Raw genomic sequence first — 13,155 nt, forward strand, 5'->3', positions numbered from 1 at the left:
ATTTATCACGCATACATGAAGTTTCGCGTGATTATACGTATTTTCACTACGCAAACTTGTCGGTCACATGACTGACAGAGCGGAGCCGCGATGCAGGTGAAACGCATCCGGGGGATTGACGGAGCGCGCTGACAGAGCAAAGACGGATTGGAGACGCAACACAACGCAGCTGGTGGAAATCCAGGGTAAGGCGGGCTGGACACCCGAGGTTTTGGGAGCGGACCCAGGGGGTGCGGAAATTCACTCCAAGGAACAGTCAGCTGGGTCAACAGGCGGTTTATTGCACAAGCAGATAGACAATACGGAATAACGGTAGAACACAGGTAGAAAGAACAACCAACTGAGAACGAAAGAGCGCGCACTATGGCGGAGTCCAAAATAACAGAAAATCACGCCCCATGGTGGAGAAATCACGAAATCACGAACTGAAAATCACGCACTGCGGCGGAGCCAACTCACTGGTGAGGGAAAACGAAAAATCACGTGGAACGAGGCAACGAGTACAGAATTACGGACGAGCACGAACTAACGAGAGCGATGGCGGGAGAGTGAGGCGAAAGCACAAACAATCTGGCAGCGGAGTGAGGCCAAAAGCACGGCTTAAGAGCAGGAGCAATCAGCGCTCCGATGAGAATCAGGTGCGCTGATTGCTCCCAATCAGCCTGGCCGCACCTCCCCTAACAGCCAGAGGGAGGAGGGACGCAGCGGAGAAAACCAAAACAAAACAAACCAAAACAGACTCAGAACAGACACTCATGACAAGGACAGGACAACTGACAGGAGGACAGAGTTCTGTGAATGTTCCTCAGTTTCAAGTGTCTTACATGTTGTTCTGTTGTACAACACACACACAACATTCACTCGCTTCAGTGGAAATGTTTGAAGATGGTTGGTTCCTGATTCCGGTTTCCTCTAATGTTTGTCCTCAGGAGACATGGCGAGTGGTGTCTGCTCAGGGAACGTCTGCAGGCCTTCACTGTGAGTTCATCACTCATTATGGACTGATGACTGACGGACTGACGGACTTAATGAGTGACGGACGGACTGACGGACTGACGGACTTAATGACTGACGGACTGATGACTAACTGACTGACTGACTGACTGTTTGGTCCTGTGACAGGAGAAACATCACATTGAAGCAGATGTCCGTCAGAAGAAGCAGGAGCTGGAGCAGGAGAGGCTCCGACTGCAGCAGCTGAAGGTCGAAGGAGTCCAGAGATGTCCTCTGTCCAGGAGACATCAGGACACGTCCTTTGTGTCTGTCTGTCGTGTCTCTATCATGTCTCTGTCGCTGACGTCTCTCCATCTCTGTCTCTGTCGTGTCTCTGACCTGATGTTGGACAGAAGACATCTCTGAGGGAACGTTGGCTGTTGCAGGACGACTTCAACACATCGGACGCCAGCGAAGAGCTGAGAAGAAAACTGGAGGTCAACATCCACAGGTACACACACACACACACACACACACACACACATACACACAGACACACTCACACATGCTGACCTCTGACCTGTAGAATTGAGAAGCAGCTGGAGTCTCTGGAACGTGAGGAATCGATGATCGTCACCAACGAGAGTCTGATCCTGAACAGACTGAGAAGTGTGGAGAGAGGACCGAGGACGTCATCAAGGTCTGCATGAATGCACATGCACCCACATACACCCACACACACCCACTCGCACTAATGTTTACTGATGAAGGGTCGACTAGTGGACTTGAAATAGAAGTCGCACTGTTGACTGAGGATGTTTGTCTGCAGACAGTTGCAGTGCGGCAGCGGTGGTCATGGGGGCGGTTGTCATGGTGATGGTGCTCCAGGTGAGTCATCATGTCTGCGTTTACCTGATGATCAGTTGACGTTTCCTGTTCCTGTTTTCCTGTTCCTGTCGCCACAAAGACACAACATCCACGGTGGACGGGGCTGGGGAGGGGGTGGGGTGGGAAGAAACATACAGAAACAAACAGGAAGTTGATGTGTGTGATGTCTAACTCCGCCCCCCGTCGCAGCGCTGGTGACTGTGGAGGTGAAGCATGAATAGGAGGAGCCTCTCCGGCCGCCGCTGGGAGGGCTGAAGGATGACGACCTGAAGTTGCAGGTTAGAAACACATGAGTTGTCGTGGCTGATGACATCACACGTCAGCTGACAGTCTCCTCTGCTGCCAGGAGGTCAAATGACCCCGCCTATATGTCTCAGCTGTCCGCCAATGAGGTGGCTCAGCTGCTGGGCGGAGCTGCGGAGCATCAACCAATCAACTGGCAGCTTCAGCTCCCGAGTCTCAGCGAGTGGGAGGGGCTACACCGCCACCGGCGTCTGCAGACCGGCTCCGCAGGAAACCACACCCCCCTCGAGAGAAGACCGTCGTAATGGCAACTGCACAAAACCATATTGTACCTGAGGTGTGGCGACAGAAAGACGAGGCAGAGACTCAGCGTGACCGGTATACATGTTTCCAGGAAAACAGACCTCTGTCTCCTTGGTAACCACCAAAGTAACAACACCATCGCAACCAACCAGCAGCTGAATGGGGGCCGAGCTGACTGCCGCCCCCCAGTCAGGTCACATGAGAAGCTGCCCCCCCGCTGCCCGGCATATGGACAGGTGGGTTCTCAGCTCGGCTCCCGTCCGTTCCACTGTGGCCCCGCCCACACCGACAGAGGCCCCTCCCCCCTCTGCAGAGACGACAACCCCTTACTCCATCCTCAGCGTCATGGACACCACCGAGCCAATCACAGCTGTCTTCATGGGCTTCCAGACGGCGCAGGACGACAGTCGGTCCTGAGTGTGACGGCTCCCTGACAGCCGAGCTGGTCGTCATTGGCAACCACGACGACGGCGGTGACACGAGCGCAAGCCGCCAACCCAGAAAACGAAGGACGCACCGACCCAGAGTCAGAAGAATACAGAAGAAGCAGAGAGCCTGTTGTTGTGTGTGGTTGAGGATGGACAGCACCACAGGGGGTTGAACTTTGACCTTCAGGGTCAGAGGACAGACATGTCTGACCCATTCATCTGTTCCTTCTATGAAGGTCAATGGTTTTTAAATGTTACTTCTCTCCTGGGTCCTGCCACCCGCACAATAATCCATTCATTCCTTCAGACCATAAATCTGAGGAGAGCCAAGAGAAAACTCTTATTTTGCGTGTGTGTGTGTGTGTGTCTCAGCCCTGCAGGGTTTAAAGTTGAACAACACCGATGAAATGTTAATACACAACATACGTGTTCACCCGAGTGTCCACTTCATCTTCATCAGACACATTCACTGTCTGATGTCACATGTTCACAAATTCAGTAGAAACATGTGGAAGTCACACTCTGTCACCCACACACACACACACACACCTCCATTCTGTCCAATTACATCCTGACGTTGACCATTAGACACCTGGTCGTGTCTCCTCAGACTCGCTGTCTCCTGCAGGAGCCTTTGATCACACACACTCTGTTGTTTTGTGTGTGTGTGTGTGTGTGTGTGCGCGCGCGCTCCTCTCCCACTGTCGTACATCAATACATCAAGACTTCGGTCCAGCTCTGAGGAGCCAAGTCAGAATCTAGGATAGCGTCATGGAACATCATGGAACATCATGGAACACTGTGAAACAAGGACGTTTGGTCACGCAGACGACTAGAACAACGTCTGTTTGTTGTTGTGATCAAACAGGAACGACACAAACAACCTGCAAATGACATTACTGAGTTACTGACTGGAACAGCATCATGTGATCAACAAACAGGAAGTCAACACGTTCACAGACAACAGACACATTCACAGACAACACACACGTACACAGACAAACAGACCAATAGACCACAGACACGTTCACAGACAACAGACATTCACAGACAACAGACACATTCACAGACAACAGACAAATTCACAGACAACAACATGTTCACGACAACAGACGTGTTCACAGACAACAGACACATTCACAGACAACAGACACAATTCACAGTTCAGAGACACGTCCATTGGACACAGGCCCTCAGACTGACGCTGTCAGTACTCAAATCCCTGTAATTGTAGGGTTAGGGTTAGGGTTAATTTTTCTCTGTGAACGTTACCATCAGGGGACTGGGACCAGCTGTTCTCACACACAAACACAGACACAAACACTCATGTCTCAGCGTCTCATTTGTTTGAAGTGTGTGTTTTATAGTGAGTTTGTCCACGAGGCATGGCCTGTGTGTGTGTGTGTGTGTGTGTGTGTGTGTGTGCTGGGCGTGATGTGGCTCAGCAGCCAATAGCACAACGTCGTCGCTGGCAGTATTTATGACGAGTCATGAAGCTCAGCAGATCAGACGAGGACACGGGACGAGCAGATGCAGTGGCAGGTGAGAACGTCTTCAGCCTGTGACCTCTGACCTCCGTCCATCCTGACATTGACCGCTGACGTCCCGATGCTAACCTCTGACGCCGACCTCCGTCCGTCCTGACCCCTGTCCATCAACCAGAACCCTCTGATCTGTGTGAGCGCCGTCCACTGTTGACCCGTCGCCCTCTCACAGCGGCCGTGACTGTGAAGTATGACTGACTGCCGAAGTAGTGAGGTACTACTGAAGTACGAGTGACTACTGTGATTTCAGGTGTCGAAGATGGTCGGGGGGGCGTCGCTGCTCCGAGCGCTGTGCTGCCTGCTGATGTCAGGTCTGACACGCCTCACCTGTCACCTGACGTCACTAACAGAGACCAGAGTGACGACAGTTTGTGTGTCTGCAGGTTTGATGGACGCGACGTCTCTGGGGGGACTGAAGCTGCCAGCAGGTGAGGGAAGGGTCTGTAGGACATGATGCAGTACTGTGTAGTGATGTACTACTGTGTAGTGACGTAGTACTGTGACGTAGTGACGTAGTACTGTGACGTAGTACTGTGACGTAGTACTGTGACGTAGTACTGTGACGTAGTGACGTAGTACTGTGAGTCCAGAGCAGAGGCTTCAGTAACAGTCAGCGGTTCTCCTCCGTAGAACGTTCCATCCACATCAAAGCTGCTCGAGCTCATGACTTCCTGACGAGCGCGCGACCAAAGAGGAACGTGGATCCTCGGTGGTACCGAGCTGATCCCGACTTCCAGAGCTACTATCGCTTCTACAGCAGCATCGGACACCTGGAGGGAGTGAGTGGTCTCCTCCTGACACCCGCCTCCTCTCGTCTCCTCCTGACAACTCCTCCTCTTGTCTCCTCCTCTTGTCTCCTCCTGACACCTCCTCCTCTCGTCTCCTCCTCTTGTCTCTTCCTGACACCTCCTCCTCTCGTCTCCTCCTCTTGTCTCTTCCTGACACCTCCTCCTCTCATCTCCTCCTCTCGTCTCCTCCTGACACCTCCTCCTCTTGTCTCCTCCTGACACCTCCTCCTCTCGTCTCCTCCTCTTGTCTCTTCCTGACACCTCCTCCTCTCGTCTCCTCCTCTTGTCTCTTCCTGACACCTCCTCCTCTTGTCTCCTCCTGACACCTCCTCCTCTCGTCTCCTCCTGACACCTCCTCCTCTTGTCTCCTCCTCAGCTCTATGAGATCGACAGGATCCGCATGCTGTACCAGCAGATGCGTCACCTGGAGCTGACATACGGTCCGGACGCGTCCAGCTACCAGAACGTTCTGGGCGTGCACGACCAGAACCACAGCGGTGCCGACCACACCCACCCAACCGGCACCTCCTACCTCCACCGCCGCCCCCACCCCATCCGCCCTGGAGGGCGCTCAGAGGTTCTACCTGTGCCACCCATCCGACCCGCTGTGCAGACCGCACGTCGTCTACCTGCCCTCGGGGGCGCTGCCGGTTCTGTGCGACCCGCGCATCAACCCGGCCTGCGGGCCCAAGACCAAGGCCGAGATACAGCCCGCCGCACCCCCCCAACCACTCCCCGAGGCCCTGCTCCCAAAAAGTCTGCCCCCGCTACACCCCCTGCCACACGTATGGAGTATGACTGTGACCCATACTGGGATCCCGACTGCCTCATCGACCACCCACCCCGCCTGATCCAGGAGACTGCGAAACCACAGGAAAACGCAGAGGCGGGGGAGATGCCAGAGGAGGAGTTGAAGGAGGTGACGGAGGAGGATAATACGAGCCACAGACCCTCGTCCTCCCCTTCGACCCGTACGACTTCACCCGTGACCTGTACGACCCCGCTGCGGTACGGCGGCGGCTCAGATCCGGATTCTGAGCAGTGAACACGGGTTCGATCTCCTGACAGAACGTTGGCTCCTGGTTCCACCGGGTACGCAACGACACTTCAATGTTTGTAAGAATAAAAAGTCACAGAAAGAAATGCAGCGTTTCTACATATTTTATGGTTTCATGGAGTGAAACAGGTGTAATTCACAGTACACACACACACACACACACACACACACACCTGTGAGCTACCAGGAGTCCGTTGGTGGTGGTGCTGTGTGTGTGCGTGTCATCATATGTTCTGCAGCTGCTCTGGAGGCCGTCCTGACCGAGTGTTGGATGTTCCAAACATCAGGAGTAGAATACGATGGGGAACGTGAGGCACCGTTCTGGTGGGTTCCGGGCCATGTAGGTCCGTAGATATTCATGAGCCCCTGGGAGGGTGGAGTTAAAATGACCAATGAAAGAGGGTTTAATAAAGGAATGGCAAGCAAGCTGGGAGAGGGAGGATCAGGGAAGGCATCACTTTTCAGTCCCTCCCCGTCAACAGGAACTGCCCCTGTGATGTCCCATCACCCAGAGACAAAGTGAGGCTCGGGCGCTGTATTAAATCAGAATTTAGAACAGGAAAACAGAACACAAGGTTCTGTCGGTGGAGCCAGGAACAGGTCAGCATGAGTTCCGACAGATATGTTCCATCTGTTTCAAGAATGTCAGCGCTTTTCTATTTTTCCTTTATTCGGCCGTAATGGGAATTATCGGGAGAGATCCAGGGTTGTACTGCAACTTCTGCATGACACTGGAACACATCCGAAGATTTAGTTCAGCAAGAGACCAGTGGAGGGCGGTAATACACCTTGTGGTGTCCATACTGTCAGAAAGAAAGAAGAAGAAGAAGAAGAAGAAGAAACAGGAGACGCAGTCGGAACAGCAGCAACCCACTGGGGTCAGCCGCCGCCTTCACCGGATCCTCCACCCAGGTACGTGACCGCAACCCGCGCGCACCTGAACGCTCGCGAGAACGACGTGATGATGAAGGTGATGATGATGATAGCGACGATGGTGAAGGGCAGAGATTAACACGCTAACGCTGCTAGCTAAATCCGTTAACGGGATTAAAACCCGCGGAGTGCACAAGCTCCGGTACAATACTGCTGCTGCTAGTACACACACACACACACACACACACACACACACACACACACACACACACACACACACACACACACACACACACACACACACACACAGGAGTGTGTGGAACTTGGTTTCACATCACTGACAGAAGAAAGAAACGATTGTTGTCAGCAGCCGTTCACATGTTCACTGTGTGACACACACACACACACACACACACACACCCTGAGGAACAGCACCAAAAAAGAAGAAACAAACAAACCTTTGAGAGCAAATAATTCAACCGTTTAAGAGATTAAACATTTGCTGACTGTTTCTTCTGTTCAAATGAACCCTGCTGCACCGACCACCGAAGAAGAAGGAACACCACCACCGCTTGAAGACGGAACACCACCACCGAAGAAGAAGAAGGAACACCACCACTGAAGAAGAAGAAGAAGGAACACCACACTGAAGAAGGAGAGGTGATGGTTACTGACATTTGACCTGTTTGTAACATTTACAGTCAGAATCCATCAATCAATCTGAGTGATGATGATATGAAGAACTGACTGAGACAACAATATCAACAACAGCAACAATAACAGAAACCGCAACAATAACAGCAACAATAACAGAAACCGCAACAATAACAGCAACAGCAACAATATCAACAACAGCAACAATATCAACAACAGCAACAATATCAACAACAGCAACAATAACAGAAACAGCAACAATAACAGCAACAGCAACAATATCAACAACAGCAACAATATCAACAACAGCAACAATATCAACAACAGCAACAATAACAGAAACAGCAACAATAACAACAACAACAGCAACAATATCAACAACGGCAACAATATCAACAACAGCAACAATAACAACAACAGCAACAATATCAACAACAGCAACAATAACAACAACAGCAACAATATCAACAACAGCAACAATATCAACAACAGCAACAATATCAACAACAGCAACAATAACAACAACAGCAACAATAACAACAACAACAGCAACAATAGCAACAACAAGCAACAATAGCAACAACACAACAATAACAACAACAGCAACAATAACAACAACAACAGCAACAATAGCAACAACAGCAACAATAGCAACAACAGCAACAATAGCAAACAACAACAGCAACAATAACAACAACAACAGCAACAATATCAACAACAGCAACAATAACAACAACAGCAACAGCAACAATATGATGATGATAGTGATTCCTGTCCTCTGTCCTCCGTCCTCCAGATGTCTGATAAGAGCGAGCTGAAGGCCGAGCTGGAGAGGAAGAAGCAGAGGATCGCCCAGATCAGAGAGGAGAAGAAGAGAAAAGAGGAGGAGAAAAAAGAAGAAGGATGTTAGTTCTTGGCCTTGCTCCCTGTCCTCACTGTGTCCTCACTGTGTCCTCACTGTGTCCTCACTGTGCCCTCTGTCCTCAGGGGGACGGGAGGCGTGGCATGGACACAGGGGGTGGGGTTGTGGGCCCTGAGGACTCTGCCTGGAGAGGAAGAGGAGGGAGGCGGAGTCTCTGCTGCAGAGCGTGGGCATCGCCCCCGACGTCACACACGTACACACACTTCCTGTCACTGACCCCACCCCCCACCCCCCATGTCTGATTAACTTCCACTGCTTTTGCTAACACACACACACGCCTGAACCTTTCATTTATGTTCATTCTCTCTTCTCTCCTCTGTCTGCACCCCCCCCACCCCCAAACCACTGACTCCCTGGCATGAAACTCACCAACTCATTACTTCCATTTGTCCCTGGCTCACACACTCACACACACACACACACACACACACACACACACACACACACAGCTCTGCCCCTCAGGGTCGTAACAGAAGATACGTGTCTGTTTCACTACCTAGTCCCCGCCCCCATGTCTCCTCCAACAAATCAGTGGGCAGCGACGCAGGAAGTCAAGATTCTGGAGATGGTAACGCAGGACCGAGGTGTGTGTGTGTGTGGGTGTGTGGGTGTGGGTGTGTGTGTGAACTCACTGCACGCTGATGTTTTCTAACACTCGTTCTTCTCTCTCTGTCTTCTCCACCAATCATGTCTTTGCTTTGGCCTCTCGTCCTCTTTTGTGGTGGCTGTCGTCTCCTGTCCTTGGTCCCTCTGTGTGTGTGTGTGTATGTGTGTGTGTCAGGACGTTGCATTGGGATCCTGATCCATCCACTCTGCAGCTGCACTCCGACTCTGAGCTGATGGGGTACTGTCCTCTGTCCTCTGTCCTCTGTCTTCTGTCCTCTGTCTCACGTCCTGTGTCACTTCTGCTGTTCACTGCAACTGTGTGTGTGTGTGTTTCCATGGTGACTGTGCAGGCGGGGTGCTGTCAGACTGACCAGTCCAAAGTGTCCCACGTGGACTTTTGTCCCAAAGGAGCTGGTGTCCTACTGCAAAGAGACTCAGACCCCCACTGAGCTGACACACCCTGAGGAGAAGTCAGGTATACACACACACACCCCGAGGAGAAGACAGGTGCACACACACACACACACACACACACACACACCGAGGAGAAGACGGGTACACACACACACACACACACACACCGAGGAGAAGACGGGTACACACACACACACACACACACACCGAGGAGAAGACGGGTACACACACACACACACACACACCGAGGAGTAGACGGGTACACACACACACACCGAGGAGTAGACAGGTACACATACACACACATACAGAGTTATTAACTGCAGTGTGTGTCTGTGTGTGTGTGGTGTGTGTGTGTGTGTGTGAGAGAGCAGAGGAGGAGGAGGAGGAGGAGGACACTTCCTCTGTCCGTCCAGCAGAGGGCGCTCAGGAGGAGGATGAGCAGAGCGAGCAGGAGCAAGGTGAGCTGAGCAGCAGGGGACGGATGTGATTGGCTATCGATGGAACATGGTGGAATGTGTGCTGGAATGCGGGCAGACCCCCCCACGGAGCTGACGGAGGAGCAGAAGCTGCAGCTGTTAAACTCCCACGACTTCCTGTCATTCCTGGAGCGCGGCAGCAGGATGGTGGAGAGAGCTCTGGGGGAGACGGTGGACGTCTGCTTCGACTACAGCGGGAGAGACCTGGAGGACAGGGAGGGGTGAGGAAAGATGCACAACAGACACACAACAACACACAACAGACACATAAGGACCTTCAGGTCCCGGTCCTCACAGTGTGTGTCCTCCAGGGACCTTCAGGCTGGAGTCAAACTGGTTGTGAACCGTCAGTTTGCAGACGAGCGTTGGAGTAAGAACCGGGTGGTGACGTGTCTGGACTGGTCCCCTCAGGTGTGTGGGTAGATGTGCGTGTTGTGTGTCGGTGTGTATGTGTTGTTGTGCGGTGATGTGTGTGTCTGTGTCAGTACCCAGAGCTGCTGGTCGCTCCTACAACAACAACGAAGACACTCCTCATGAGCCCGATGGCGTCGCTCTGGTCTGGAACCTCAAGTACAAGAAGGGAACGCCTGAGTACATCTTCCACTGCCAGGTGACCTCTGTCTGACCCTGTGTCCGCTGTCCTGACCTCTGTCTGACCCCGTGTCTCCTGTCCAGTCGGAGGTCATGTCCACCAGCTTTGCCAGGTTCCACCCCAACCTGCTGGTGGGTGGGACTTATTCTGGACAGATCGTCCTATGGGACCAACAGGAGCAACAGACGTACCCCCGTCCAGAGGACGCCCCTGTCTGCTGCCGCACACACTGTGAGGACGCACATGCAAACACACACACACACACCTGCTGACTAACGTGTGTGTGTGTGTGTGTGTGTGTGTGTAGCACCCCGTGTACTGTGTAAATGTCGTAGGAACCCCAGAACGCCAACAACCTGATCAGTGTCTCAACAGATGTAAAATGTGCTCGTGGAGTCTGGACATGTTGTCACAGCCACAGGTACGTCACACATACACACACAGACTGACACTCAGACACGCCCCACAGCCAGCTCTGACCAGTGTGTGTGTGTGTTCAGGACAGTCTGGAGCTGGTGTTCAAACAGAGTAAAGCGGTGGCCGTCACCTCCATGGCGTTTCCTCTGGCCGACGTCAACAACTTTGTGGTCGGCAGCGAGGATGGTTCTGTGTACACGGCCTGTCGCCACGGCAGGTGTGTGACCTCTGACCTCTACCCTCAGAAGGCTCCTCCAGACCTGTGTCAGCTGTGTGTGTGTGTGTGTTGCAGTAAGGCCGGTATCACTGACATCTTCGACGGTCACCACGGGCCGGTGACGGGTCTGAGTTGCCACGGCGCTGGAGGACCAGTGGACTTCTCTCACTTGTTCATCTCAGCGTCGTTTGATTGGACGGTGAAGCTGTGGAGCACAAAGGTCGGTAGAACGGTTCTGTGGTAGAAACACTATGGCAGCAGCAGTTAATGCCCCCCCCCCCCCTCCCCCAGGGCACTCGCCCCCTGTACTCCTTTGAGGACAGCTGTGACTACGTGTATGACGCCATGTGGTCGCCGACACACCCGGCGCTGTTTGCCTGCGTGGACCTCGCTGGACGTCTGGACCTGTGGAACCTGAACAACGACACCGAGGTACGAATGGTTCCACTGGTTCTGACGGCTGACCTCTGACCTATGACATCACCGCTCCAGGTTCCCACTGCCAGCGTGCAGGTGGACGGCGCTCCGGCCCTCAACCGCGTTCGCTGGGCTCATTCAGGGAAGGAGATCGCCACTGGGGACTCTGAGGGTCATGTGAGGGTTTACGACGTCGGCGAGGTGAGAAGATCCGTCTCCACTGGTTCATCCTGAAGGTTCCGTTCCTTCACTTTGTCCAACGTCGTCTTCTCGCAGCAAATCTGTGTCCCGAAGGCCGACGAGTGGACGCGCTTTGCCCGGACGCTGGCCGAGATCAACGAGAGCCGAGATGAGGCCGAGGAGCTCGCCAACGTCTGAGGGCCTCCTGAGCAGAGACCCATCTGTCCCCGTCCCTCTCCCCTCAGCTCAAAAGCTGCTTGTGTGTTTATTCTGCAAACGTTTGTACTGAACCATTTTCTGACAGCTCCAGTGTTTGTGAGGACACACGTGCACGCCGACCTCACCAGCTGAGGACAAGCTGTGGTCACGTGATTGCATCACGCTGCGTCCCAGTCAGGTCATCTTGGATCGGATCTTTGAACTTCCTGTTGACAGCTCAGACGTTCACTAACTGGAATGCATGTAACGTGCACGTGTGACTGCAGCAGACGCGACGCTTCCGTATTTAATATTTATTCTTTCTTTCTTCTCTTTGCACTTATTTAAATATTCTGTCACTGTTTGTTCTAAATAATGAAACTATGTCAAGCTTCTAACAATTTTCTTGCCGGACCAACGTTTGTTTCTGTGAAGCTGACTCATCTCCATGGAAGCAACCACACTCGTCAGTACCACCGGATGAGAATAGTTTAAGTCAAAATAAAAGTTTTCCTTCCAAGAAGCGAGCTCCACCTCCCACTGTGAGGAGCTGTACCCGCAGCTGGTCGACAGGTGGCGCCGCTGAGCGATTGAAACCAACAAACACGGAACATCCTGTTAGCACAGGACGAGGTTAAACGTCGGAATAAAACTCCAGTCGTGTATAAAATTAAACCACATGATGATTTATTGGAATAAAATACAATGACTGAATTGGTTTCTTTAATTTATTAATCCTAATTGGCTGCTGCCGGGATCATGTGATTCAACAGTTCTGTACATCAGTAAGGGGTGCTGACGTCACAGTGAAGGTTCTGCGGTTCGTCCACCCCACCACTGAAACGTCCAATGAGACTCACGGAGTGTCGGACAAAAGAAAAGCTACCGATAAGAGAACAGGATGGAGCCGCCGCCCCGTTCAGGTGGAGTGTCGGATCGGCCGTTTACTCACATCTACGGGTTGGCTCCCGGGCCGACCGCACACACTTGCGCGCACACACC

At 52.6% G+C, this 13,155-nt stretch overlaps 2 protein-coding genes across 2 annotated transcripts; both read left to right on the forward strand.

Annotated features, from left to right (window-relative positions):
- The first annotated feature begins 90 nt into the window (after nt 1-90).
- Nucleotides 91-6,172, forward strand: LOC144739068 (uncharacterized). The gene is given in 9 exon segments (XM_078622065.1): nt 91-96; nt 1,123-1,203; nt 1,380-1,444; nt 1,767-1,821; nt 2,805-2,868; nt 4,976-5,118; nt 5,504-5,604; nt 5,642-5,907; nt 5,910-6,172. Coding segments are annotated over 9 exon segments (1,044 nt in total).
- A 2,335-nt stretch (nt 6,173-8,507) lies between these two features.
- LOC144739064 (dynein, cytoplasmic 1, intermediate chain 2a-like) lies at nt 8,508-12,153 on the forward strand. The gene is given in 20 exon segments (XM_078622061.1): nt 8,508-8,616; nt 8,699-8,822; nt 9,078-9,151; nt 9,154-9,217; nt 9,415-9,496; nt 10,030-10,114; nt 10,191-10,353; nt 10,444-10,543; nt 10,618-10,633; nt 10,636-10,742; nt 10,808-10,894; nt 10,896-10,955; nt 11,032-11,064; nt 11,066-11,099; nt 11,102-11,145; nt 11,225-11,358; nt 11,434-11,578; nt 11,650-11,790; nt 11,851-11,976; nt 12,052-12,153. Coding segments are annotated over 20 exon segments (1,830 nt in total).
- Nucleotides 12,154-13,155: the final 1,002 nt, after the last annotated feature.

Source organism: Lampetra planeri, unplaced genomic scaffold (assembly GCF_965212315.1).
Source record: "Lampetra planeri unplaced genomic scaffold, kcLamPlan1.2.h2 scaffold_1284, whole genome shotgun sequence".
Lineage (NCBI taxonomy): Eukaryota > Metazoa > Chordata > Hyperoartia > Petromyzontiformes > Petromyzontidae > Lampetra > Lampetra planeri.